The sequence below is a fragment of the Sceloporus occidentalis genome, unplaced genomic scaffold (assembly GCF_023333645.1).
Source record: "Sceloporus occidentalis isolate IW3139 unplaced genomic scaffold, rSceOcc1.0.p SCAF_3, whole genome shotgun sequence".
NCBI classification, from domain to species: Eukaryota; Metazoa; Chordata; class Lepidosauria; order Squamata; family Phrynosomatidae; genus Sceloporus; species Sceloporus occidentalis.
Genome location: NW_028316983.1, coordinates 138,184,642 through 138,211,177, shown reverse-complemented (window position 1 = coordinate 138,211,177; position 26,536 = coordinate 138,184,642). Strand labels below are relative to the sequence as shown.

Here is a 26,536-nt window from a genome sequence, read left to right as displayed (position 1 = left end):
TAAACTCTGTTCAATAAGAAAGCTTTAAAGTTCCTTGGGTTCAGTTACATGCCCATATATGTGGGAGCAATCCCCACTGAGCTAGTGGGTCTTATTTCCATATAAATGGGTGCAGGGTTGCATATGTTAAACATATATTAAAATCCCCAGCTGGTTTCCTAATATATGTTGGGTGCAGAGTGCTGTTTTAAAGCAAGCTAACCTAGATTTTCAAACATTAGTCATGACCTCAATAGAGGCTTTAAAAATCAATTTTGCTTTCAAAACTTCTTCTTGCATTTGTTGTTCCAACACCCACCTCTCCATTCTCAAATGGATTTTCGCTGTTCTCTTGCAAAGTGCCTGATGTTCTGTGGCAAAGTCCTATGAGAAACTATGACCTCAACTACCAGGTTGTTGCACTGAAACTATAAATGCTATCCATGTTTGGAACTTCATTTGGAACAGCAGAGAAAGTACCATCTCTTAGAGGCAGTGGGGTCGAGGTGGGGTTAGGTCTTATTGAGATAATGCAAATACAATAAATGGTCATTTAGAATGGGGTGGGGGAGAGCAAGATGGGGAGACTAATCTGAGCTCTGATTTCTAGACAAGACAGTCAAAGCAACCCTTTAAAAAGATGCATGCTTAAATTATGTATAAGCTAAAATACGTTCTTGTGCCAGTGCACATTTACAACAGAAGCTACTCACCCATTTTCTTTGCTCGCTGTGGCCATTTTGTTCTGTTTTCACACACTGAATTGATTCTTCCAAAGGACTACTGGCTACTCTTCAAGTTATGGTTTCCATTCACAGACTGAAATGTGTCTGTTTCCCCTTCTCCACTCCTTCACTGTCTTGTTGGATAGCAAAACCTTGGAAATACCCTATCACACTACACACACGCACAGGACCTTGAATGCATTCTATCTGAAAACACTAAAGGTGAAAAAAATTGAAAGCTGCTCCTACAGAGAAGGTGAATAATAGGTTGGAAATTCCTAGCAGATGTAGAGCTTATATTAAAACAAAGGTCTTGAATGACTGTGATTAATTTAAGTTACAAATTACAAACATGATAAACAGCCTGGCGTTTGTGCCTATGAGGTAGCCTCACAGTTATACACAAGAATATGTGTAATTTTGCTTTAAAAGTGCATGCACAAATCCTGACACAGTCAGGTCTTTTGATCACTCAAATCTGGTGCTGCCTATTCTGAGTAATCCTTCAAGGTCTCCGCTACTCGAGATCTTTTAACCAAAGATCCCTGGGACTGACCTGCAGATCTTGTGATTGTCTCTACAGTGGAACGATGGCTTCACCCCCAGGTTTGTGACAAGGAATTTCTTGAAAGCAGATTATCTAGCAACAGAATCAGTCCAGAAATAGTTCAACCAAGGAAGAGTGTTGGAGCCAATTAAAATTTCAGCTTTACGCTAAAAGCTTCCCCTAAGACACATTTGGATTTGCTTCAGTATAAATAAGGACAGAATTAGACATCAATTCCTGTTATAATAATTATGCTACTGTTGGCTGCTTGGCATCTGATTAGGAATTTTGTTTAAGATTGGCACATTCAAACATGGCTTTTGGGCTAAACATAGACTGGGTTCACTTTCCTGGGGCGGTGGGGGTGGGGGGACTGCTCTGTTACTAGCAATTAGCCAGGAAGCTTTCAGTAGATTATTGGTTGTGATTTAGATAGAAACTGTCCCAAGACAGGGCAAGATTTACAGAGGCAACAAAATGCTCTTAGACTTCAGCAACACACAGATAAGAATCAGTGACAAAAACACTGCCTTGATTCATTTTCTGCATTAAATGTACAGCTTGGCTTTCTTCCATGCTGCAACTTGAGGTAGTGTAGTGTAGAAAGGGAAGCAGTTTTCAACAGCAGAGCTTGGAAAAGCTAATCGCATTATTTCAGAAAATAACTAAACGGCATTATTCTGTTATTGTTGTTGTTAGCTGATCTTGTCCATTTTAACAGTCAATCTGGGCAAAGGAGGTCTGTTCAGCAACCGATCAGGTCAGAAGGCGCTGACATTTCAAACCCCCTGGTGCCAGCAAGTGAGCCCCTGATGCAAGCAGGGCCCTTGATGCAAGGCTTTGTCGCAACCCCAATAGCTGGCTGGAGAGGCGGAACTGTGGTCTGATCAGATGGCCAGCTAAACAGACCTCCTTTACCCAATCTGGCTGCTGGCTATTAAGGTGGACTCAGGGGAACGTTGATATAGTTTTGCAATAAGTCTACATAGTCTTACTGAATACAGAGCAGTTACAGATCCGTTAACTCTAGGTTATGAATCTGTAACTGAATGCCAGCTGTTGTTATCTGAAATTTTTAAATTAATGTTTTCTATTATTCATTAAGAGTGTGTTTTAATGCTTTATTTTTTATTTTTAAAACTCACAAATGTCCAACATGTCCAAAAGAAAAGAATCTTCACCTTCTGTAATGAGTTGAAGGAAGGAGATACATTTTTCATTATTCAACATTATAACATTGTTGTTGCTTTTATACTAAGAAGAATGACATTGGCACTTGAGTTGTTTTTTTTTTTTTTTTAACTGTTGTTATATTATTTCTAATGAGTTACTTTCAAGATCTGGCCAGTAAAGACACTGACCAGATTCTGATCTTATTTTTGCAATGACTGGATTCAAATTTGTCAAAGCTAAAACAGCAAATGTCACACAGAGGAGGTGGAGGTAGATTGATATAGTTTATGAGGAAGATAGAGTGAAGAAGACAAGCTGGGATCAGTTTTGACTACAAGTCCTATAGCTGGGAGGATAATTATGGAAGCTGTGGTGCAAAACATTAGTCCAAAACTTCCAAGCTCTAATCCTCTCTTTGTCTCTCCTGCTCTCTTCAGTACATTCTATAATGCACTGAATTCAATCAAGTTATTGAGTCCAGCTGTTGGACTGCAAGTATATCTTGATTTCAGTAAGGCCTTTGACAGGTTTCCCATGACATTCTTGCAAACAAGCTTGTAAAATGTGGGCTAGACAAGGTAACTGTTAAATGGATCTGTAATTGGTTGACCGGCCGAACCCAAAGGGTGCTCAACAATGGCTCCTTTTCATCCTGGAGAGAAGTGACCAGTGGGGTCCCACAGGGCTCTGTCCTGGGCCCAGTGCTATTCAACATCTTTATCAATGACCTGGATGACAGAATTGGGAGCATACTTATCAAATTTGCAGATGACACCAAATTAGGGGGAATAGCTAATACCCCAGAGGACAGGATCAAGATTCAAAATGACCTGAATAGACTAGAAAGCTGGGCCAAAGCTAACAAAATGAAATTCAACACAGAGAAATGTAAGGTATTGCACTTAGGGCGGAAAAATAAAATGCACAGATATAGGATGGGGGACACCTGGCTGAATGAAACTACGTGTGAAAGGGATCTAGGAGTCCAAGTAGACCACAAGTTGAACATGAGTCAACAGTGTGATGCGGCAGCTAAAAAGGCCAATGCTATTTTAGGCTGCATCAATAGAAGTATAGTGTCAAGATCAAGAGAAGTAATAGTGCCACTGTATTCTGCTTTGGTCAGGCCCCACCTAGAATATTGTGTCCAGTTCTGGGCGCCACAATTCAGAAAGGACATTGAGAAACTGGAGCGTGTCCAAAGGAGGGCGACAAAAATGGTGAAGGGTCTGGAAACCATGCCCTATGAGGAACGACTTAGGGAGCTGGGGATGTTTAGCCTGGAGAAGAGAAGGTTAAGAGGTGATATGATAGCCCTGTTTAAATATTTGAAAGGATGTCATATTGAGGAGGGAGCAAGCTTGTTTTCTGCTGCTCCAGAGAACAGGACCCGGAACAATGGATGCAAGCTACAGGAAAAGAGATTCCACCTGAACATTAGGAGGAACTTCCTGACAGTAAGGGCTGTTCGACAGTGGAATGCACTTCCTCGGAAGGTGATAGAGTCTCCTTCCTTGGAGGTCTTTAAACAGAGGCTGGATGGCCATCTGTCAGGGATGCTTTGATTTGGATTTCCTGCATGGCAGGGGGTTGGACTGGATGGCCCTAGTGGTCTCTTCCAACTCTACGATTCTATGATTCTATGATTCTATGATTCTATTCCCACAGCCCCTAGCTGGTGTAGCCAATGCTGAGGAATGCTGGGAACTGCAGTCCAACAACATCTAAAACTTGGAAGCTATGCAGAGCCAGCCAGATGGGGGCACGGCCAGGGAATACCAGGCACTATAGGCTAGTTTTCAGAGGAAGGAACTGACAAAATCACTTTTGAAGATTCCTTGCCTGAGAAAACCCTTTGAAATTCACAGGCTCACCGAAAATTGATAGGTGACTTGAAGAAGCATGCAAGTATGTGAGTAGCGTGCGCACACACACATACACACACATTTTGTAATCTCTGCTGCCCCTGGAGCCAGATGGGCTATATCTGGTCCTAGGGCGTATCTGGCCCAAGGCACCAAAGGAGAGACAAAGGGATGAGTACTAGAGAGCACTGTTTGCATTCTATGTGTTCTTATTCAACTAGCCTATCATCGTGTCCCTCCCATATTCATATTGTGATAGCACAGGGATTGGGCTGCATGTGGCCCACTGCCAAACTACCTGGGGCCATGTATGTCCCACTAAATCTGTTTTTGCAGCACCATGCCTGTCCAATCTCTCCTGGCTGCACTTTTGCGGCCACAAGCAATTGTGACTTCCTCTTTTGCAAGGCTCTAGGAGAAGCATTTTGCCTTTTAAATAGCTCACATCTTCCCCTGTACTATTTAATATTCCTCTCAAAAATCCAGAGTGGATCTTGAAGATGTCTCATTCACAGAGTCATCATGAGTTGAAGTCGACCTGAAGGCAGTCAACAACAACAACAACAACAACAACAACAACAACAACAACAGTAAAATGGCAAAATCAATATTTGCTTTTTGGATTTTTTAAAAATTACAATCTGTGGATGGTTGAATCTGTAGATGGATGTGGAGGGTCAGTTTTATTTCAAAATTTATTTCAACTAAAACCTCACAACAGTAAGAATCAGGCAAAAATAATGTCCCAGGCTTTGTTCTGGTATGCAGTAACCCCACCTGATATGCTGAATGTCTAGGAAGATAGCATAGCAAAAGGAAAGGAAATGGGAGAAAGCTGCTATCTTCTTCCCAGTGCAGTCCTTCCACTTCACTTCTTGACAGACCAGCATCTCAACAAAAGTAATGTTTTCAAGCTATGGGGACTTTCCACAAAGAAAGCACACAAGGGGTAGCTTATTTGCATGAAATCCTTCAACACACATGCTATTTCTTCAAACCACTTTAATAAATAAGCTGAATTCAGACATGTGTGAGTTGCTGCAGCTTTAAGTACAAAAAAAGAAGAAAGAAGAAAGAAAACTGCTTTTTTAAAAACAATAAATCAGTTTAGAAAAAGGAGGATTTTCAGGCATGTCAAGAAATCAGTCCATCTGGCCCAAAAAGTATTGTTTAAAGCTTGCCTCTGTTAATATTGAAGATCTTGACACAGTAGTCAGCCCCACCGCTCGCCAGCTGGAGCCACTCTGTGCTCTCTGCTGTTGCGTCCTGCCCAGCTCTGCCTACGCATTTTCTCCAGCACAGCTGCTTGACAACAAGAGTGTGGCTTTGGCTGCAACAAAGACAGAAGCCATTAGGGGAAGGAAACCCAATTCATCCCTTACAACTGCAAAATGTCAAACTCAGCTGGACTTTGTCAATTCAAAACGTCAGCATTTATCTAATTAGCGCATTCCTTTTCAGCACTGCCAGCTTGGAGAAAGCTAAAGTTGTCACTGCCTGTAGATATTAAAGATGCCAGAGCTATTACCAGTGACATTTCATCACTTCGTCCCATCAATAATTCAAACTGCAATCTACTTATTTTCACTGTAATTTCAGGTCAAGCATCACTATTATGAAATGATACAGCTAACAGAAAGCAAGGAATCGTGTCTGTTAGAACATTTTAAAAGACGAGACAGGGAATATTTACATTCAAAGTGAAGGCTGTATTCAAATGTAACCCAAACTACGGTTCAGTGCTAAGAGATGCCCCTAAGGGCTCCTGTGCTTTCTCCCAAAGATCCCAGTCACAGGTTACCTTCTTCCATTCTATTTTTCAGGAAACATAGTTTACCCTGGCTCTGACATCCACATTGGTACAATCTATAATAATAAAAGAGATTATATGTATGCCCACCACACCTACAAGACTATGAAACCTGGACACCCAATGGCTATTATGGGGACCTAGTGATGTGTACCTTAGGGTTATTTTGTTTTTAAAAGAATTAATTAATTTTAGTTAACTAAAATCTGTTTGTAACATGCAGTACCACCTTTAGTCCCTAGATAGCAGTCTTCCCTAACCTTCCCTAACTTTCCCACAACAAAATAAAGTACATCTGATTTATTCATTTCTCTAGCAGGCCTCTAGGTTGCTTCACTTGATCCTTCATTTGTAGGGACTCCCAACTTTTCCAACAGTTGTGTGTGTGTGTGTGAGAGAGAGAGAGAGAGAGAGAGAGAGAGAGAAGGGGAAGTCTTGCTTCCTGATAAGACTGGGCAAGGACTAAAACAGAGGGGGAAATTGTATGAGAATCGGAAAGAAAGATCAGCAAATAAGAAAAAGATGTGGAGACTGGGAAAGAAAGAACAAAAAGAAAGAAAGAGCACTGGGTAGGATAAATGTAAATGAACATTTGCAAAATTGTAGACTTTTACTAGTAGTTTATAAATATAGTTCAAAGTAATTTTAAAATGTGGCTTGAAGGCAAGAGTCTAATAGCGTGATATTGAATTGATACCAATTTAGGTACCATAGCATACTACGATTACTGAAAATGAAGGGGGAAGGCAGTGATCCATGTGTACTGTACAAACCTATCAAAATGCCCTCACTGAATGGTCTCTCATTGCATCTAAATTAGGATAAAGTCTAGGTGTACAGACGACGACAACCAGAAGGTTGCGGGAAAAGATAATCATCACCTAATTTCCAAATTTCCCCAATGTGCTTTGAAAATGGAAAGCAAACATCACGTCTAATTCAATCTCTTCCAGCATGCACCAGAGCTGGAGACTTTATGCATGAACTAGGCAGCTATAATTTACAGTCTGCATCACAAACCTTCTATAGAAAGTAATACCTATTCAATAAACCAGACTCTGTGAGGAGCACTTATGAGCAGAAGTCAGACTACACAAATGGAACTATGTAAAGCCTAGTTATTATGCCACGAGTAGATGCCCCAGTGGACTCTGTACCCCAGTAGGGAAGACTGTACGTGGAGCCAGGCAAATCACTTGAAGGAAGAACAGATGCTGCTGGTATACTTATATGCCCTGTGGACCAATTGAGATGAATGGAAAAGTTAATGGCATAGGGAGAAATGCAAACATTTAAGGTCTCTCAGGTCCTTTACAACTGCAATTATAAGCCAGAACTCAAAAGCCACAGAACTTAAAATCACTATGGATATGCCTCTATTGTACAAGCCCTCTGGATTTTAGCATTTTAAAATCTTGGTCTCTATCCAGTCAAGCCTTTAAAGTTAAAGTCTGGTTCCTATTTGTTTTATGTCTCTGCATCTGACAACTGAGCTGAACAGCTGCCCTTTAAAATTTTAGTTCATTTCCATTCAGGAACAATGGAAAACAAACATATTAGAACATTAAAGGAAATACGTAAATTCTCTGCATGGTGCTGTATCTATGAGAGTCCCAAGTTACACTTTCAACTGGTCATCTGAGACAGATGTGTGCATGTGGGAACCAAGATTTGAAGAAATGGGGAAAGGTTAGCATTCTGTGGGCAACTCTCAATGGTGCTGCAGCCAAAGCTGCCCTCTAGAACTACAGTGGAAAGGGGGCTGCACCCTACCACTGTTGCCAAGTCTGCCACCATGAAATATCAGAGGAATTATTACCTTTGTATCCAATGTAAGCATATCTCCACACCTAGTTGCTGGCAAAAACAGCACTTTTGCAAGACAGCCAAGACAGCTTTTGGCTTTGCAAGCCACACATCTTGTTTTCAACAACAAAAAGTTATCAATTTTTGTTATCACAGGAAGCTTAGTGGAAGTGGCCCATGGCACATGGCCCCACCACCACACCCCTTGTGCCTAAATGCTATAACTATTGAGCCAGAAATGAACCCTAGTTCCATTTTCTTTTTAAGGTATCTGAACTTTAATGTCTCTGACTCTGAAGTGAAATTCAGCCTATTGATACTAAAGAAATATAGCCCTTCAAAGAGGTGACATGCAGGCACACGGACTAGCATAAACAAGTGATAACTATGACTACGCAAGGCCAACATGTGAGGAATTTTATATAAGTGGTGTATATACTTCATACTGTGGTGGTGTGAGAGATAGATCCCAGTGCCATAAATTCATGAACTTGATGGTCTTATATGAGCCAGGCCAACTGTTGTCATTCTTCTTTTCCACCTCTCTCACCCCCAGTCAATATTTGCCATACAGAGTAGGTGACCTACTTCACAAGGTTGTTAGAAGAATTACAATATGGTCATGTCATGTGAAGAGCCTTAGACTTCCTGCAGAGTCATATAAAGGCTAAGCTTAATTAATATTCTTGCCCTTTTCCATAGCTGAGAAGAGTACCAGGCAGAATGGAGGCCATTTGCCACTGCAGTTCTGCAGCCTACTGTAGACCAAATTGTGATGACAAATAGTCTGGCAGAGAGATAAGGTAACTTTTTGTTGGCAATGCAAAATGTTCCCTTCCCACAGTATACTGTTCAGCCTTTCTATCTCCTTACTCTAGGAAAGTTCAAAATAATTAAGTTATCCAGGTGAGGGGAAAGACACCTTACATAACTATTCTTCCAACTGTAGAGTAACTGTGACTCCAAGGCCACAGCTTATGACTATGCAGTACCACAAATGCAACCATTATGATACTGGACCATATTACTGAACCAATGATACAATAAAGAATTTGCAATCATCTTAATCACGTTATCACAAATACAATTCAGTATTCTCATAGCTGGACTAGAGCAGAACAATTTTAAAAAGACCTGAATGGAAATGAATGAAAACCAACTCCCCACCCTTTTAACAAGATTTAACATATTTGCTTGCACTCTAGATAAGCTATTGTATGGGGGACTGAAGTTTGCTGCAGTGAAGTGTTATTTGGAAACAAAAGGAGTCAAAAAGTCATAGTGACTGTGTTGCAATAAAAGCATCCAAAACACGAGAGAGAGAGAGAGAGAGAGAGAGAGAGAGAGAGAGAGAGAGAGAGGACTGTGACCATCTTTTACTCAGGCAAGCTGTCCCCAATATATTTCCTGATTCCCCATTCCACCCTCTCCTGCCCACTACCTAGTCATTTCTTTGGAAGAGGGCACTATAGACTGCAGTGAGCAAGAAATTTCCCTTGCACAAACATATTATTGGATACTGTCATCCTATCACCATGTGAGACTACAATATTTGACATTCATGTAACACATTTGAAGTGTTCTTTGCAATCTTTGCAACCACCCTTTAAGGTGAGTAAATACTTTTTTTTTTTATTTCCATATTGGATGTGGGTGGATGAGATGCTAGGGTAAGCAGCTCAACACTTATTCACGGGGGGAGAAATTAAACTAGCCTTTCCAGCTCACACTCCCAAACAACACACAACTCTCATCTCATTCTGAAAATGCATCTCTATCTAAGGCAGGGGTAGGCAACCTTTTGGAGCCGGGAGCCGGGTTGCTGTCCCTCAGACAAGTTGGGGGGCCGAAGCCGAGGGGTGGAGCTTCCACCTTCCGAGGGCGGGGCTGCATGCTGGGGGCGGAGCTTCTACCCTCCAGGGGTGGAGCCACCCTCCAGGGGCGGAGCCTCCACTGAAGCCCCGCAAGGAGGAGGAGGCGTGTGCCCGCCCTCTCCTCCTCGGTCCCTTTCTGGACAAACACCCCCAACCTGCATTCCAAAACACACACAACAGCACATTTGTGCATTTCACACTTTGGAAGGTGACACTCTCTCGGCTTCAGAAACAGTAGTTGCCTGCCTCTCAAGCTCACTCATCATCATCACCATCATCACACTATCATTGTCAAAGCAAGGGAGACTTGTTAGCATTAAAAGCACACAAAATACGCTTTGGAAGGTGACACTTTCTCAGCTTCAGAAACAGTAGTTGCATGGCTCTCAAGCTCACTCATCATCATCACCATCACCACGACCACCACTATCATTGTTACAGCAGACCTTTTAGCATTAAATGCACTGAAACTACACAGAAATGCACTGCTCCTCCTTCCTTCCTCCCCTTTCTTCCTCCTTCCTCCTCTTCTTTCTCCCTCCTCTTCTTCTTTCTCCCTCCTCCTCTTCTTCCTCCCTGCTTCTCTTCCTCCTACTTCTTTCCTTCCTCCTCCTCCCTCCTTTTCCTCCTTCCTTCCTCCTCCTCCCTCCTCTTCCTCTTTCCTTCCTTCCTCCCTCCTCCTCCTCCTCCCCCCCCGCGCCTTCCTTCCCTGCCTGGAGAGAGCCGGCCAGGGCCAAGGGAGACCTTGCTGCAGAGGGGCTCCTTGGCTCTGGCAGCCCTCCCGCCGGCGGGGAGAGCCGGCCAGAGCCAAGGAGGCCTCGCTACAGCGAATCCTCCTTGGCTCTGGAAGCCCGCCCGCCGGCGCCAGTGATGGCCCCAGCCTCACAGAGGCCCGCTGCCGCCGTCTGAGCCCAATTTGAGAGCTCCGGCGGCTGCAGCGGGCCTCCTGGAGGCCGAAGTCTCGCACGACCTCTTCTGTGGTCGCGCGAGACTTCGCCCCTGGGCGCCGCCATTTTTTCGTCCAAAATGGCGGCGAAGTCTCGCACGACCGCAGAGAAGGTTGCGCAAGACTTCGCCGCCATTTTGGATGAAAAAATGGCGGCGTCCAGAGCGGCAAAAAGCCGCGACCGCCGCCGGTGGCAGCGGCGGCGGCAGCCGCGGTCGGGGGCCGCTCCAACGGCCTCTGCGGGCCGCATCCGGCCCACGGGCCGGAGGTTGCCGACCCCTGATCTAAGGTACCCTTCTAAGAGTACCATGGAACCAATAAAGTAATCTTGGCACAGCCAACATACCAAGGCATCCGTGCAGTCAAAACTTTGCTTATAGTAGGACATAAGAATTTTGGAGTATGTTACCTGTCATCTGTCTCAGCACATTTGGTCCAGTCAGACAGTGGCAGCTTCTCATTGTCACCTGGTTTCCATTTGTACAAGTAAATCTTCCCACACTCTGTTCCTATTGCAATGATGTAGCTACCAAAAAAGGACAATTCTATCAATTATTATGCAAGCCAACTATCCAGTCATACGCAGATAACTTCTGAATTATGTTATAAATCTTAATCACCAGTTTCCAATTCTGATGAGAACATGCAACTTAACACAAAACAAGAGCCACATTAAACTTTATATAAACCAGTGCCAAAAAACATTCTGCTTATCTGCCTAAATCAAAGATTTAACGAGTCATAAAGGTGTACATCTGCCAATATGGATGCTAAGGAATATATGTTCCAGTCCATGTCCCACTTGTAAGAATATGTTCTTTCTTCTCCTGAAGTGGCCAGTATGATTCTTTCCCCCAATTTGTCCACTTTTTAGAATCTATACCTGCTTAAACACAGCCAAGCTTTGACAAGACTCATAAAACCATTTAAACAAGCAACAACAACAATATCCATGAAAATGCATCTCTGAAAAAATAGAGTATATGGAAGGTTGGACAATACTGAAAAAGTATCTTATGAAGACTGATGAGACAGGCAAAGATGCAAGACTTTAGATGTGATGGGACAGTGGAAGCATATGGCCTCTTCCAAATTGTATGTTCCCCACACTGGAAAGAATGACTAAAAAAAAGTTGACAAACATAACACACTGTGTCATTTTTTTTTTCCTTTTATGAGATGTTACCAGGAATGCATGTATTAGCATCACCCATCTGATCCCAATCATACAGTTGGCCCTCGGTATCCACAGGGGATCGATTACGGATCCCCCTAGGCAAATACCAAAATCTATGGATGCTCAAGCCAGCGTTGCCCCAATGGCAACACATACACGCAGCTGCAACGCCATTAGGGACAGATGTCGTTGTCCCATGGCAGTGGTGCACACAGCCACACTTCCACTGGGGACAACGGAACTTAATGGTGGTGCAGCCATGTGCATGCGCTGCCACAGAACAACAGGGGGCTGTCCGTGATGCTTGGATCCGCAAATGGCCAGCCCACGGATACTGAGGGCTGACTGTATATAGTTAAACCTTATGGGCTTGATAAGTGGAGGTTGCAGGATGCCATCGACCAAGACAGTATTATTCAAATTAACGCTGGTCATGTGCAACGGGAATATCAATGCGATATTCTGAGTACTAAAAAAATAGAAAGATTGTACACATATGTGCACACGTTTGCACATAGCTGTAAACTTGACACCAGCTCCACTTCCAGAGATGGCGTATAAATGGCACATTAAGCCTCAACCCCTAGCATTCCATTTTCAGGCACAAAATGTTATTGGACTTGCAGGCACTCTAACTCAAGCACCATGGAGACATTAAGAAAACAGCTAGAAGAGGTTGAAGAAAATCTTCAGCTATCTGATGTGATGTAGTGGTATACTGTTTTTCCCAATGTCCCAGGGATTGGCACTGTATTTGTGCACATTGACTACAATAGTTTCTTTCTTTCCTGGAAACATGCTGTAGACCATCAGCCAAAGGCTCACTGAGCAGCAGCAGTACACAAAGCACCATTTTGGATATCAATGCACTACACCACATTGGCTCTTGATTTGAATAATCCTATCATGACACTGCATTCCACCCACCCACCCCAAACGTTTAAGGTTTAACTAAATACAATTTGAGTCAGATGGCTTCTGCTAATGCATGCACTCCTGGTAACATCTCATAAAAGGGGGAAAACATGACACACTACATTGTCATGTTTGTCAACTGATAGACTGAATTTGGGCTGAGGGAAACCAAGCCATTCCATTTGTTCACTTTTTGGAATCTGTACCTCCTTAAATATAGCCAAGCTTTGACAAGTGCAAGTAATAATAAAACTCTGAAGTAGGGAACACACTGTGAAAAGACAGGGGTGAAAAATGCAGCCACTAGTGCAGATGATAAACCAGTTTGTTGGGATTGGAGACCAATTTTCCTCCCTGGATACCTGAGAGGCCACAGGAATAGACAAATAAAACCCTACAAAACAAAAATTGGAAATGGGTAGAAGTCAACTTCTGGTTTTGAAGACAAGGTATTTTGTGATGGCATAGCAGGCCTGTAACCAATTTGAAAACTTTATTGCTTACTGCCAGTCCTGAGGAGTTCCAGGATGGTGATTCACTTTTATTCCAGGAGAGAGGGAATCAGGCAAAAACAGCTTGGGACAAATTTTATTCATGCATACAGTAGTGGCTTTGTTTTAGGAAGGCAAACAGTATCAGAAGTCATTGAAAAATACAACTGCTTGTAAAAATGCCACAGTGACGTACCTTCCATCAGGAGCAAGCACATGACTAGCACTCACAGCAGTGACAGAATCCCCAACATCCAGGACTGCTGAACAAAGATGTATCACTCTCATGACATTCTCTTTATTCTCCTCTGCTGAACAACATTCACCCCAAATCATGACCTATTTGAAAGGCACAAACAAGTCACAATTATTTTCAGAACTCTGTGAAACAGAGAGATCTAAGGAAGATCACAAGCCTGAAACAGCTAAGATTTTACCTTTGTGCAATGCACCTGTCCACCCACACATGCTGCAAGAAACTAACTGTCCTCCATGCATGAGAGCAGTGTTTTCTGTTAAGGTCATTTGTTATATTTATATCCCATTTTTATTCCAGAGAGCTCAAGGTGACACACATAGCTTGCTTCTTAATCACTTTTATCACCAGTACAATTCTGTAAAGTAGGTCAAGCTGAGAGAGAGTGACTCATTCAAAATTACCCAATGAATTACATTGCCCAGTAGGTGTCATAGTTCTCCCAAGTCCCAGTTCAAAGTTCTGACTACCAGACCACTCTATTTTTCTCGGGTGAATATGACTAAATGTTTTTAAGTCCTTGTTTTCTCTCTTGCCATCCACATAGCTAGCTAGCATGCTTATTTATTTATATATTTAGTTAGTTAGTTAGTTAGTTAGTTAGTTTTCAAATCCAGGTTTACTGTGAGACCTCTGATAAATATAAACCTATATATATTATCTAAATGTAATTTGATTTAAATCAAAACTAATAATGATAAACAATCAAATAGTTGTATTGAAACATTTATACAGAGAACATAGGTATAATTTCATACAGGGAGCAAGTCACTCATCTGCTTCAAGCCCAGATCAAGGTTATAGACAAAACTTACTTCACTTTTTTTGCAACAAGAGAAGACAAAAGGGGAATGTTCACTTTCTTCCTGCTAGGCAAAGCATTCTTCGAACTTTCTACAAAGAACCAGGTTAAAGGAAAATAACTTTCCCTCCCCAATTCTCTGCATGTGATATAGAAGAGAAGGACTGGTGGTAACCACAGTTTTAATAGCTTGGGGACAAAGTAAGCCAACACTTGTTCTTGTCTTGATTTTTGAAGCCAAGTAGTATAAGGTCTGGTTAGTAGTTGGATGTACAATCCCTGAAAAGGGATATAGGAAAGGCTAGGAAAGAATCCTCCCTGAAACCATGGAGCAACACTGACAGTCACTGCTGACAGTACAACTGGTCCTCCTTATCCACTGATTCTTCATCCATGTATTTAAGCATCCATGGTTTGAAAATACTGAACAACATAAAAATTCCAAATGCAAGCCTTGATTTTGACATTTTATTTAAGGGAAACCAATTTACTGTGTCACTGTATTTAATGGCACTTGTGCATCCACAGATTTTGATATCCATGAGGGTCCAGGAACCAAACCCTAGTGGATACCAAGGGCCCACTATACCAGGCTGATATATCAATGATCTCATTCAGTATAAAACAAGCTTCATTTATATACCGCTTCATACTGCCTAAGCGGTGTCTAAGCGGTTTACAACTGTAAGCTAATTATAGGGCAGCATCTTGAGTTCCTAATATGAACTACCACTCAGAAAGAACCACCACTCCAGTGGTTCAAACAACAGTGTTCTGTCACACCTAAAAGCATATCATAGCATCTGACACAGTGGGCTTATGCCATTCCACAGTTTGTTTGGTTATCTTTAAGGTGCAAAGGGATTCCCTGTCTATTTTTCTACTACAAACTCACATGACTACCGCATGGCAATTTTCCTCCATGGTTAAATGAAAGGAAAAACAGCTTTAAAATGCAAGATATAACAGAAGACTGGCACAGAGATATGGCTGACTATAAATAGTACTCTTACTGTCGTCACTGGTATGATGTACAAGAGATAGCTGCTGGCTGCACCCGCAGGCAAAAAACCACATTTTTTTAGTTGCCTACTTGTGTCACATACATTGCTTTTCCTTTGTTTCCCAACTGGTTAAGACTGATTTAGGCACTGTAACATGTGAGAGAAAACTACCAAAAAGGAAGCAATGTCACCAGTCTAACAATCCTTGTATCTCTCAGTAAAGTTACAGGTTATAGCTAATTCAGAAATTTTCAAAGTCTGTTCTTCTGGCAATAAAATGCCAGTCACAACCCAAAAAACTGATTTAAATACACAGAAAAAGTGAGCAGTAATTCAATGATAGTTTTCATGCTTTAATGTTAAGTGAACTATGGACCTTTGAGGAGATCGCAAGTTGGGAGAAAGGAGAAGCCCCATACACTGGCCTGCAAAGTGTTACAAGCGTGGGAAAAACTAGCAGAACCGCTGGTGGTGTTTTTCGGAGGCTCTGGCTCTGTGAAAACCATGTTAGTTAGTGAGCAAATCATGTCACAAAAACACAGTAAATTCTACTGTTGTACAAGAAAGGTATAAAAGTAAGGGACGGATTGATAAGGATTATTTGGAAACCCATGTTTACAGGATTGCTTGTCCTCATCAAAGAAAGGATAGTGCAGAAAATTGTAGGGGGCTTAAAGGAGGATAATAACCGAGGGCATGAAAGATTTCCCTGTGAAGAGAGGCATGTGTAAAAGAAGTTGCTTGTTAGAGGCATCAATATATAAAGAAGGTGAAATCTAAAGTTCATGTTCTCTCTGTTAGCAGTGAAGCTTGTGAAGTAATCACAAGCTGCAAACTGGGGCTTGATAACATGTAAGAATTTATGTGTGTGCATTTCGGGGGATGTAACAGAGTGACTCATGAGTCTTCTATGCTTTAAAAATCCAATTATTGGCTAGCATCCCTTTCTTCATTCCCCTTCAGAATGAAACTTAAGAATGTATAGGCATGGTTATGGACATTCACCACATCTTATCATCACATTTTTCACCCCTTACCACCCTCTGTTCTCTCTCTGTTGCCAAACTTCAGATTTTAATCTCCTGATGGCAGGGACCATAGGCATTGCTATTTCTGCAGTAAAGCCTCTATTCTAATGGCACTATATAGTACTAAATCATCAGCAAGGGCAACCACGGTATTACTTCAGCTGGATGAACCTAAATGGGTACCAAGCACATGGGACCTGAACAAGGTTGTGTGCATGTTGCAGTTCTCAGGGTAGCTAACAGTAGTTAAACTAATTAAATGCAGTTACAAAATTTAGCTTAAAAACAGATAAACACATATACATTGCATCAAACCTAAAAAGTGAATGCTTGCTTGATCAGGAAGGTCTTTGCCATAAGGCAGAGCACAGGCAAAGAGAATATCAAGCCTAGCCTCTTTGGGACAGGAATTCTAGAGCTTTTTTCTGGTCACCAGTGTGGCCTTTCTCTCCCTGCCATCAATTATGCTCCACCCCAGTTGGGACACAGAGAAAGGGCAGTGGACAGTGGATAGTGAGTAGCAGAGGGAACCAGAAGGACAGTAGGAAGCAGAAGCACATAACAGAGCCACTGCCTGTGGCATACATTACCTTTCTGTCTCTGCTCCCAGTAATAAAATACTTGCTATCAGGTGTCCAGTCACAGGACCAAATGATGCGACTGTGCCCAGCCACGTTTGGATCAGTACAAGCAAAGAGATAGAAAACTGGTTCTGGAATGAGATATAAATGCTCTTCAGACATACTCTCAGAAAGTGGCACAGTCAGAAATTAAAGAGACGCACACAGTAGTCTCGACTAGAGTATCTGTTTGCAACTCAGGACACATGCCTTGCATTCAGTCCACCATTCTCATTCCCAGTATCCTCCCATGTCTTTGTTTGCTTCTGATTTAGCTGACACCATTCTGCATCACTGGAGAGGCTCCCATGGCACCTGTTCAATTTGGTGCTAAGATTATTCATCCTGTAAAGCTAGATCTTCCTAAACCAAGCTAGCTGAGGACTATGGAAGTACCAGCAACAGCTGGGGAGCATCTAATGCAATCTATCTGCTGGAAAATTTATCTATTCGGTTCAGATAGATGTCTTTAGATGCACTTCCCTTTTTGCAATTGCATGCAGTCTGCAGACCAATGAAAGTGCTGATAATTATTCTCAAATCCCACAACAGCCAGAAACAGCAGTATTGTTGCTGGAACTCAAATCGATATTTGCTTATGCTTGAACTGTTAATTTTACAAATCTAGAAAAGCATACACTATATAAAGTTCATGCAGTACATCCATTTTTAATTTATATATTGCTTTTTAAAAAACAATGTTACACTGTTATTCTCCTGGAATCATATTCTCTTACATATGGGATGCAACCATATTATTCATCAGTTCAGTGTTAGACCATGTATTTAAATTACTAATGCCACATGACCATTTTATCTATAGAATTTCTACCTGTTGATTCAGACAGAGGTTGCCATAGCTTTCAGCTTCCTGAGCATCACAACATTACTATAGAAATGTTCCATGTTTCCAAAGTAATGTCACTTAATAGGCAATCTTCTACTATAGCTGCTTTCCCCAGGTAGTAGAAAAATACAACACTTTAGGGAAAGTAATGGTTCCACAGCATGACTATAAACAATGAGGCCTTCAGTCTTAAGCTTTTTCCTCCACCATTTCCCATTACTGCCTCCTACCAAAGCCTTTACAAAACAAGGGAAATGAATGCACAGCTCACATACTACCTTCCATTCATCAGAAATCTTTCCTGGGCACACAACTCAGAGTGTCTGTTATCTTGTACCATCTCTAGATTGCACAATGGCTTCCTCCCAACACAGCACAGAAGAATGCAAGCCAGGGCCCCTTCATACCACACAATTATAGCACTATGAATCCACTTTAGTAGCTGTGGTAGCATTCTATGGAATCCTGGGGTTTATAGTTTGGTGAGGTACTAGAGGAGCTATATGCCTGAGAATGTTAAATGTCTCTCCCTAGACTGCAAAATTCCAGGAGCTGATTCCCATGACACAATTATAGCCCGATTATTCCAATTTAATTTAATGCCAGGGTTCCTTCCTAAATGCCCCTCCTTATATGAAAAAACTCAGAATTCCATGGCAATTCAAGTAGAATCACAGTGCTATAAATATGTAGTGTAAAAGAACTCCCAGTCTCCAGAAAGGGTATTTCTTCCCTGCTGTTGGTGTAAATTCCCAAATATCCTTACCAAGTCTTAACCATGATTTAGCATTACAGCCACATGAACATTAATCATAGTTCACAACTCTCTTCTAACATGAACACAGTACATGACCTTAAGCTAGCCCTTTTTGCATCCTATCTGCAATCTGGGATAATAATATTGACTGATTTCACCAGAATATAAAGATGATGTTCTGGGTTTTGTATGAATGCATATTATTATGAGGGCAGCCTCGGGCACAGGAGACGGACTATTCATTTTCACTTTTGCATCCTGTTATTATTTTTATTTATTTATGGTACAGGAGGATACATACATTATTTAGACTGATAAAAAACAGGAGCCTCCTGGTTTCCAGCTGCTTCCAGCTAGAATAAATTTGACAAGACTTAATTTTTATTTTTCAGAATTTTGACAGACTCGCCTTATGTACATCTTTCCATGTGTACAAGACAGCCAAAGTTTACTTATTGAGGCTGTGATCCTACAATCTGGGAAGGCATCCCAGGGGCTTTAGGAAGATTTTGGAGAAAATTACCTTTTGGGGATACAGCTACTACACTTGCCCAGTCAGCATGCCAGTAGCCATGCTCTGGGAGTGATAGTCCAAAAAAGTACCATCTCCAACCTCCATTAAAAAAAAAAAAAGGGGGGGGGGAGGATGCCAGCCATGAAAGTAGTGTTGTAGTTGGCCCTCCATATCCACGGATTTTTTATCCACCAATTCAAGCATCCATGACTTGAAAATATTCCAGAAAAATATAAATTCCAATAAGCAAATCTTAATTTTGCCATTTTATATAAGAAACACCAGTTGACTATGCCACTGTATTTAATGGGACTTGAGTATCCACAGATTTTGGGATCCACAGGGGGTCCTGGAACCAAATCCCAGCAGATAACAAGGGCCCACTGTATTTATTTTTCCACCAATGTCAAACGGAGACAGAAATTTCAATGGCAGCATGGAGAGGCAGCAACACAGGAGAAGGGGAAACACCTACTTTGTACTGGTGTGTGATGGCAGGATCTCTGGAGTGGTATCACCTCCACCATGAATCCTCCCTCCCCTCCCCTCCCCTCCCAAATGGGACTGCTCTCTCTGTGCACAGCTGTCAGAAAATAATATAAATAATAACAAAGTATTTATTTGTATCCCGCCTCTCCTGTTTGAGGATCGAGGTGGGCAACAACAAGGAAAATTTCAAATACAAAAATGAGATTGAATGGGATGGGATGGAGTGTAATCAAACAATAGTCATTCATCAGAACAGGGTATAATTGGAGATGTAGGATACAGGCCATCTTTTCTACTAGACATCACTTTGCCGGTAACAGAAAACCGGCCAGATATCTTGCATGGATCCCACATCTGTTTCTGTAAGTCATGTGGTTAGGTGGGAACAAAAGGCATAAGCCTTTCTGTACTTGTGATGTGAACATCTCTCATATCAAAATGATATTATTATTATTATTATTATTATTATTATTATAGTTTATTTCTATAGTGGTGTAAATGATAAGCATTATAATTATATCTCAAGATGATTAGCACATATGCATGAGTTATGAGAACCAGAGTGGTTTGAGTGTTAGACCTGGATTCTGGGAGACCAGGGTTCGAATGTCCACTCAGCCATGGAAACTCACTGGGTGACCTGGGACTAGTCATAATCCCTCAGCCTTAGAGGAAGGCAATGACAAATTCCCTCTGAATAAATATTGCCAAGAAACGAATGGAATGGGGTCAACTTAAGTCAGTCAACCTGAAGTCACATAATGAACAAAAATGCTTTAATAAGACATTCAGGTATATGCTCACTTCCTTAGTAATTCCATTTAGAAAAGGAGAACCTCCCCCCCCCTGCCAAAAAGAGTCTTATAAAACTGACACTTATGTATTTATTTTATTACACTTTTAAAAGCCCCAACATTTTGCACGAGTGACATCAACTCCAGTATCTTACCTGATTTGATTGTACTGATGTCTTTACATTTCCAGAGTGACCATTTTCTGTCTCTTGAAACTGCTAGTAAGTATTTATCGTTGGGGGAAAATGAAAGCTGTGTCACTGTCAGATTGTGGAAAGGTAAGCTCTGTAGCTGCTTCCAAGTTCTAGTGCTCCACAAAATAATAGCCGCGTGTTCTTTCTTAGAAGCCTGAAAAATGGAAAGCAATAAATACAGTGAAGGAGCAAAAGCAACCTTGAAAAACAACTAAAAGAACACTAACACCTGTATGGTTTAATAGATAAATGGTTGGAGAAACAGTGAGTGTGCTTTTTTTGATCAAAAAGTAGTTTCTGGCCAGAGATCTTGAGTTGACTATTAGATTATTTTCTTATACAAGAAAATGTTGCATTTATAGAAATTTTAGGAATCAGTGTTGTATTATGAGCACCAGAAGATATTAAAGGTGATACTCAGTAACAAGCAGGTATTTCAGAAATATTTCCCCTTACTCATCAGACTTTTATTTTTGAAATTATAGTAGAATTACACAATCACAGCTTCTTCTCTCCAGAAAGGTCAACAACACCTGTGAGCAGCCAATCTCACAGCTATTTAACAAAAGAACTACCTGGTTTGTTTGTTTTGTTGTTGTTGTTGCTTTTTAAACAAATTTACACAATTTATCCATCACAACTCTGCAGAAATGCCTTAATACCCAAAACGGAGAAATAATTTATTATTTCTCAACTTTGGGAAACAAAACAAATGTATAAATGATATAATCAATATCTTATATCTTTAACTTTCTTGTTTAATTTATCTCACATATATTCATTTACCATTTTCATACTTTCATCTTTTGTTTATAATTCTACATAAATATCAGTACCATTAGTTTGATCATTTATATTTCCTCTCACCTTCTTAACACTCCATTAGAATAAAAACTGACTAGGAGACTGGACTGATACAATCAAGTAAGTGTTGCGTATGTGCCTTCAAGTCACCTTTCGACTTACAGTGGCCCCGTGAATTTTGTAGGGTTTTCTTAGGCAAGGGATACTCAAAGGTGTTTTTGCCAGTGCCTTCCTCTGAAATGGAACCCACAGCACTTGGTATTCGTTGGCAGTCTCCCATCAAAGTACTAACCAGGGCTGACCCTGCTTAGCTTTCAGGATCAGATGAGATCTCATGCATTTAGGGTATTTAGGCTTCCTTCTATTTTAACTTTGATCTGTTCTATGTTTTTAACTATATACTAATACTTATTTTTACCTGTTGCAAATTCTTTTGCCTATTGTATTATATATGTGTTGTAAGAGTGTACACCATATCACTCATACAGTGCATGGAGCCCTCCTTTTGTGCCCCCCCCCCCCAGTTCTTTGTTCCACTGCTGGCACCACCAAAGAGTGGTGTGCTTGATTTTAAATGTGTGGTATCCTTGGGCCCTTTCACACTGCACAATTATAGTGCCATGATTCCACTTTAACTGCTGTGGCTGCCTCCTATGGAATCCTGAAGTTTGTACTTTGGTGAGGCACTATAGGGACCCTCTAAATGCCCCTCCCTGGGCTGCAAATCCTGGGGGTCCATTCATATTACAGAATTATAGTGCTAATATTCCACTTTAATTGTTCTGGTTCCATCCTATGGAATTGTAGGGTTTATACGTTTGGTGAGGCATTGGAGCTCTTTGGCTGAAATTTCTCAATGCTCCTCCCTAAACTGCCAATCCCAGGATTCTACAGGACAGAACCACATCAGTTAAAGTGGAATGATAGCACTATAATTCTGTAGTGTGAACGCTCCCCAGAATTCCATGAGATGGAATCTGGGTAGTTAATGCAGAACTATAGTGATCTAAGTGAGTAGTGTGAAAGGGCCCCTCCTCATGAAGGTTTGAAATAGGCTCATCTCTGCACAGGGTGCACAGACAAGGTGAGCTTATAAGGTCTGTGAATTTTTTTTTGGCTTTTCAACATGATAATTCACAACTCATAATTATTGCACTGAGTTTTTATCATTGCACCAGGTTAGGAAAGGGTTTAAAAAAAAAAAACCTGTGGGATACTGTTGACACCATTTGTAGTGATGATAAGGGGACTAATTTGTTCATCAACAAAATACACAAAATAAAGTTTTTCGTCTTCTATACACTGGCCTAAATCCAGTTAGTTCCAATTAAAGTATATCCATCAAATCAATGGAAGTCACACTAGTTTTGACTTACCACGTTCCCACTGATTCACAGTATTTAATCTAGTAGGAACTTTCTGGGAGAAGCACCTGTGATGCACAAAGCAGAATATCTGACAGAGTCCCTTTGAACTCTAACACCTTATGTGTATGAGTTTTTAGTAACTCCATTAATTCCAACTTTAGGGTAAAATTGACCCCAAATGCTTTGGAAGTAAAATATTTCACTAAATTAACACAGAAGAACAACATCTCATCATGGTAGAAGAATATTTGGAACATGGAATTGGGGGAGAATGACACAAATATTATGATTCCCCAATTCCCCCAGTGCTAACAGGGGTTTTGTGAGCCCCCCATCAACAACTGCTTGAGTCTTACGAGGAGTTACAGTACATTTTCATGTTTTATCTAATTACGTTTCAGAAATTCTGAAAACCTAAAAACTGTAAATACATATAAAATTTACCTTGCTGAATTATTGTGAATGAACATTTTATTGCTTTCTGGCACTCCTGCCACATATAAATCCAGCATGATTTCATTTAATCTCTATTTTCATTTAATTTTGCTAGGGTTTCAGTATCATTGCTTGGCCATTTGAAAGCAACTCTCTTTATAATAACTACCCATGAAAACACTAAAACTTTTAATAATAAAATATCTCAAATTTCCAAAAACCTTGTCTGTAAATTTTGTTCTACTTCTTCATATAAACTTTTTCTTTTGTTTTTGATGACTGGGTAATATAATCATTTGGGGTCAAATTAATAAAGCTTCTTTTTTCCCCTTCTGAATTGGCAAACTGTTATCTTCTAGACATGTTCTCCTCCAAAAGAAATGTTTACTTTCGTGTATCCAAATAAAGTTTTATCTATATACATTGGTATTAATCTGCATCTTTTCTTTTATCCACTAATATGTTAGAGCACAGGCATCTGATGTCTAATCCTGAAAAATGTCTGCTCTTCAAATTTCCCATTTAGTAAAACCACCCAAATGTGTATTTTAATGTCTTGTATATATTTAAATTTCCAGTAATTTTTTACACATATTATGACACAAGTAACATGTTGTATGTAATATCCGTACTCATACTGCATTTTCACTTTACCTGCTATTGCCTTAACTTGAAAGAAATGTGCATAACTCTTTTATCCATAATATATGCTACATCGATTTATTAACCTCAGAGAATTTTTGGTTGTTAGGGATTCTCCTAGGGATTCTTTGTTCTCCTAGGATTTTTTTTTTTTCATCTTTATATCAATTTTTCTTCCACCTCAAATAACATTATTAATTAATTCTCCCTGTTCTTGTAACACACTGGCATTTTACGAAGTACAGGGAAAAAAACTTTTACATAACAGTCATTTTAATAGGACTCATTCTTCCCATCAAGAACAGATTGTTTTTTGGCTCTGGCTCCAAGTGGTTCATGTTCTGTTTATGTTGGCAGGAGGCAGCACTTTGTATGAAAATGGGTAGTTTGCCTTGGCCTCCAGAAAACTCACTTTGTTCCACATCCAGTCTGTTACATTATATATGATAATATATATGTATTAAATTCATATATATATATATATATATATATATCAATCAATCAATCAATCAATCAAAAAATCTGTTTCAGTTACAGACCATAAATAGAAAACACATATAAACAACAAAATCAGCATTGTATTTAAAACACACCCACAACATGTTTAAAGCATGTTATATACAAATAATCTGTAATTAAAATCTATAAGATATAATTTGTATGTATTTGGTACATACAAAGAAAAATAATTAAATATATAAACAAAAACATAATTCAGAAAGCTCATTCACAAATTGTCTCCTCAGTTTTATAACATTATAACTGAGCCATTTTTAAAGTGATCTGTGATTCCCTATACTCTACTAGATATTTTAAATAGTAGTCATCCCATCTCCCTGGAACTTGCTGCACAATAGGAGTAATGAGTGTAGAACAAATATCCCTGTAGAGATAGCAATACAACAGCACATGCCTGACAGTTTCTACTTCATTCAGGCCACATGGGCATACTTGATCTGAGTAGGGTATGCTCCAAATCTACCATGCAATAATGCTTATGGTAGAATATTAAATCTGGCTAAAATGAAGGATTTTCTAAATTTAGGAATATCCAGCAAAATGCCTTGCTAGAGTAAACTTTTAATTTCTGAGTACCTGGCCAATCCACTCAGATGGCACTGCAGCTCCACATCCTCAATAAATTGCTTAATTGTGGATTTAACTTTCTCATGGCCAAGAGTTATTAAAGCCTGAAGCATGAAGCCCAAGCTTCTCAGCTTCTCCTGCAGTATAGATTTCCAATCTGTCTGACATGTGTTTATTAAAGTTAGAGGAGCTAGACAGAGTGGAATTAAAATCAATTTTAACCAGTAATGAGTCTTAAGGATCCAAGCCCATGCCTCGATTGTAATTTGCCCTACCTCCAGTGAGAAATCATACACAAAAATATACGGAATCTCCCTTCATATACATGTTTACGATAAGCATCTAAATTATGTTTCTAAGATGCCAATCTCCATATTTGTTATTTAAACAAAGTATAGCTCTTGATAAAGCCAATGTACAAAGACAGCATGTTTGTCATAACTAGTTTCTGGAGAGAAACAACTGGAGACGGCTAATACCATTGTGTCTGCAAAGTTCCCTAATGCATCCAGTTGCATGCTCTGGGAAGCAAGATGGTGGACCAGGGGATTTTTTGTTTACACCAACAGTGAGGGAGAGTTGCCCACAAAATGCCAAGACCACACTTCTGCAGCCCCTTAAGGGCGCCATCCCAATGTCATGTATTGAAGGAGTTTTGAACAATTTTTCCCCAAACCACATAGTAAGACCCCCCCACCCCACATGTGCAAAAAAATAAAAAAATAAATAAAAAAATCTCCATCTAACCCACCCAGCCCCCCAAAACCCTCAAATCCAATGCATCTGTTTTCAAAATAGTGTCAAGAACTAATGTGATGTCACTTCTGGTCACCATTTTGAGAGGGACCCTGAATGAATACCGAACTATTTTGGCATGAGGGGGTGGTGCAGCCCACAGGGGTGTTCTGAAGAAGGATCTGGCCTTTGTGACGCCATACAGTTGCTCACCCCTGGTTTAAGCAAGAGGCAGGCATCTTCTGACGGTATTTGAACCCAATCAGCACAACTAAGGTCAACATATCTGTCACGCAAATTTCCTATCTTTATTTTTCCTTACCTTACATGCTGAGGCAATCACAGTTTGGGCATTATTGCAGGCGACACAGAAAATTTCATAGCCATGGCCATATCTAAAGTAACAAAGGAAATGAGGTAGTGAAAAGACAAGAGACTTCTAATGCCAGATCCTTTAGTTGTTACTTGATACAACGGTTTTAAATTTAATTAAATACCAGTGAATCTTTTCTGTATCTACTGTATCAGATAAGCACTTTTGCTGTTCAGGGAAGGGGGCAGAAGAACAAAGGGTTTTCAGCCAGCACTTGCAGGCAGCAGCCTAAGGACCCAGCTATTGCTTGCCAACACTGGATTAGAGCAGTGGGCTTCACACATCCTTCCTCTTTCCCACATGGAGAAGAACAAAATATTAAGCCACCCTCTTTCAACAGAGGCTCAGTCCTGAAGTCAGGGCTTAGCCAACAACTTCAAATTCCCAATTGGAAGTAGCCCATTCACACAATACACTCCCTCCCAGCTTCACCAGACATCCCCTTTTCCAGGACATGTACTAAATATCAGCCTTCTGTCCA

General features: G+C 40.6%; 1 protein-coding gene across 2 annotated transcripts in view; it reads right to left on the bottom strand.

Moving 5' to 3' along the window:
* Window positions 1-5,046: 5,046 nt before the first annotated feature.
* ELP2 (elongator acetyltransferase complex subunit 2) overlaps window positions 5,047-26,536 on the bottom strand; it is a 58,826-nt gene continuing 37,336 nt past the window's right edge. The window contains exons 17-22 of one of the 2 annotated variants that reach the window (XM_089516426.1): window positions 26,005-26,077; window positions 20,575-20,767; window positions 16,989-17,110; window positions 13,505-13,647; window positions 11,135-11,251; window positions 5,047-5,619 (exon numbers count right to left, since the gene is read on the bottom strand). In XM_089516426.1, coding sequence (XP_089372552.1) covers window positions 5,460-5,619; window positions 11,135-11,251; window positions 13,505-13,647; window positions 16,989-17,110; window positions 20,575-20,767; window positions 26,005-26,077 — 808 coding nt within the window. In that variant the 3' untranslated portion in view covers window positions 5,047-5,459. The remainder of the gene's footprint in view (window positions 5,620-11,134; window positions 11,252-13,504; window positions 13,648-16,988; window positions 17,111-20,574; window positions 20,768-26,004; window positions 26,078-26,536) is intronic. The other variant, XM_089516427.1, reaches the window with a different exon arrangement.